Below are 3030 nucleotides of genomic sequence, written 5' to 3'. Positions count from 1 at the left end.
CGGGACAATCATCCCATCACTACTAGTCTCACCCTGGTGCCAGTCCAGAAATACTTCTAAATACTCTTAGATTTAAAACTACTAAGAAGCTAAAGGAGCATCTGTGTCACTCTGCTTTCATGATAATTTAACACTAAGGTTGTTAAGTCTGAGACTAATCCCCTGCTTGAAATATCTCTAAGTTCAATGCAGGTATGTATCTCCGTTTTTGTAGTGATCCAGATCTGACATTCATCACAACTAATGCTGGTGAGATTTTTCTCAAAGGCAACTGTCAAATGACATACGGAGATTGTGCACCACCGGCGGAGCTTTCTCGAAACTGAATTCACATCTTCAAAAGTGTTTCAAAATTTTATTATAATAAATATACTAGATTGTATTTACATGACCTGAAACTGCACATAGATTGTATGTACAAATCTTCGATTCACAAGTTGCAATGTTATTTTTTGTTGTTTTTGTTTTTTTACATTCAAAACCGCAAGAGAAAACCCTGAATAGAAACAAAGAGCAGGCTTTGCAGTGAAAAAAGGTGCAATAAGAAACGACTGTTCACATCTTGTCCTGTTTCTCACGAAGCCTCTGAAATTGGATGCAGTTGAGTTCAGTAAGATGCAGGCCTATTACAGTGCAATTGTAGAGATTATTACGGTGCATTAAAACTGTGCTGTCAGGACGGTGGAGCAGTGCAGATTTGTGCACCAACCTACCAAAGTGATGCGTAGGGATTAACTGCTGGCTCTAGCTTCCAAAGGCATAAACCTAATTTTAAGACGAGATGTTTCAACCTGCTTTGCGTGAACACACCTGACTGTTCTGGAGTGAAATCGAGACTTTAAAGCATCAGTCAGATGGACATCAACCGGGATACTTAACCATCGGCTACATTTACGCTTGAGCTTTTCCACTAATCCACTTGGATTACGTGTTGTGTATATCCCTCTGATGGCCAGACACTGTCACGTAATTTTATGACTTTTTTTTCCCTCCCGTCCAAAAATACATGACCTATTGCCCCCCTCCAAATGCCTTTAAGGACCAATGGTCGTTCTCTCCGCAGGCTCACGTTGTCTATAATATTTTAGTAGCCTATGTTTTATCAAGTGCAACTCCTCAGATCCACCAAATACATTCAAAAATCCAAGAAAGATTTAAAACTTTGGGTAGGAACATTTGTTTTTTCACCCCCTCTCTGTCTTGTAGAGCTCTTGCCTTTTCACGCGGATGTCTCCCGTGGAAAGCCGAGCAGGTGTCCTTCAGGGCTCTGCTGTTGGTCAGACAGTTCACTACATATTGACAACTAAATATCCTAGAACCAGAGCGACTGCCACGATGACAAAGAACACCACCACGGCGCCGATCGACCCAGAACCCCCCTCCCTGCCGCCTCCACCTTCATCGTCTTTGGGCTCCTCTTCGCAGATGGAGATGACACCCACGGAAGAGTTCCCCACGCTCATGTTGGACTTGAGCTCGGCGCCCGCTTCTTGTTTCGCCACCACGGCCCACGGCGCCACCTGCACCTTCATCTCCATCTCCTCCATCATCTGGCTCACCTGCGTGATCTCGGTCTGCAGGTCCCTGAGGTCCGCCGTGTCGATGTTGCTGTCGGCCTCGTACTTCATGTTCTGGACGCTCATGGCCCGGGCGGCCACGGCATTCGTGCTGCCGGTCATGCCCGTCTGGATGAGGTGCCTGGTGGGCACCTTGAGGGGGAAGTCCTGCCCTATCTCCAAGGATCTCTTCATGTCCACCTCCAGGAGCTCCATGCTGCTGGAGAACAGCACCCAGAGGCGCTCGTACTCGGCGCGGTCCTCCTTGCTGATGGTCTTGTCTTTGAGCAGGGTGGTCAGTTTAGTCCTGTTGGCCACGGCCAGCTCCTGGGCCTTTTTGCGGGTCTTCTTTAGCTCCTCTCGCAGGTTCTGGGAATCCGATGTGCTTCCCAGAGCGATGACCAGATGCCTGTAGCAGGCTGTGACTTTGTTCAAAGCATCCAGCATTGTTTTGCACTCCTCTTTCCCCATCACTGATTGGGGGGTAAAATTGCAATATCCTCCTTAGCAAAACGGAAAACAACAAACCAAAGGATCTTTGGAGGAAAAGGCGAGGTTAGTTGCGGTGCTTTTGTCCCTCTCTCCAGTTCAGTTTCCACGGGAGCACACCGCCCGCTCTACAAATCCACACAGCGCTCCAGCCAGAGGAAATTCATCTCTATCCATGCTCCCCCTGCATACGAGCAGGCACACAGAGCGGCTTAGAAATTAATGCTTCCGTCACCTAAAAGGCTTTGGGTGACATTTGCTCTTCCTCGTCACGGGACCAAAAAGGCACCAGAGTCCGTGTATCCTGCAGAAAACGACACGAAACTGGTGCGAAACAACCCGATTCTTCTGAACCCGTGATCCAGAATCAGCTACAGGTGCCCCGACATCCGCCTTACTGCACGATGTCTCCCTCCCTCCGTCAGTGTTCGGAAATAACGCGCAGGTTGGGAGTCACTGGTGTTTTCATTCAGTGTTACGAGGAGAGGAAGCCGAGAGGAACCCACCAGGAGGAGCATAGGCAGCCATCACGCCTCGACTCGGCGCTGTTTATCTGCGTGGGGAGCTGTCCACTTCAGCACCCTGTGGTTGATGTTTAAATACCAGCGAGCGCCTTCTGTGGTCACATGTACGCACAAAACAGCGCCGTTCAGAAAGCAGACACGGCGACAGGGAAGCTCCTCTCCCATTGGTTTGATCACAGAGGCATCTGCTTCGGCCGCGTCCTGCCATTGGCTGCTCTGTGCGTGAAGTGGAAAGCCATCATCCATCTTCAACCGTCTGGATTCCTGCATATTACCATCTACTGTCCTGCATATTACCATCTACTGTCCAAGACGAATTAAACAATCGGATTTTTTTTTCTCTCTCTCTTGATGAATCTTTGCTGAATTAATGTGTAACAGAAATTATAAATATACACAGCCGCATCTAAAATAATAATAAATATCAACAGTCTATCTATATACATCTATGTATTTCAGAA

The 3030-nt window shown here is 47.7% G+C and overlaps 1 protein-coding gene across 1 annotated transcript; it reads right to left on the bottom strand.

Annotated features, from left to right (window-relative positions):
- Positions 1–309: 309 nt before the first annotated feature.
- LOC106920335 (regulator of G protein signaling 9 binding protein) lies at positions 310–2741 on the bottom strand. The gene has a single exon (XM_014991283.2). The coding sequence runs from the start codon at positions 2025–2027 to the stop codon at positions 1290–1292; it is 738 nt and encodes a 245-aa protein (XP_014846769.1). The 5' UTR covers positions 2028–2741; the 3' UTR covers positions 310–1289.
- Between the last annotated feature and the right edge of the window lie 289 nt (positions 2742–3030).

This window comes from Poecilia mexicana, unplaced genomic scaffold (genome assembly GCF_051168715.1).
Source record: "Poecilia mexicana isolate PSO_F unplaced genomic scaffold, ASM5116871v1 scaffold_3, whole genome shotgun sequence".
In the NCBI taxonomy this organism is placed as follows: Eukaryota; Metazoa; Chordata; class Actinopteri; order Cyprinodontiformes; family Poeciliidae; genus Poecilia; species Poecilia mexicana.
The sequence above is the reverse complement of the archived record's forward strand: the minus strand, read 5'-3'. Positions and strand labels throughout refer to the sequence as shown.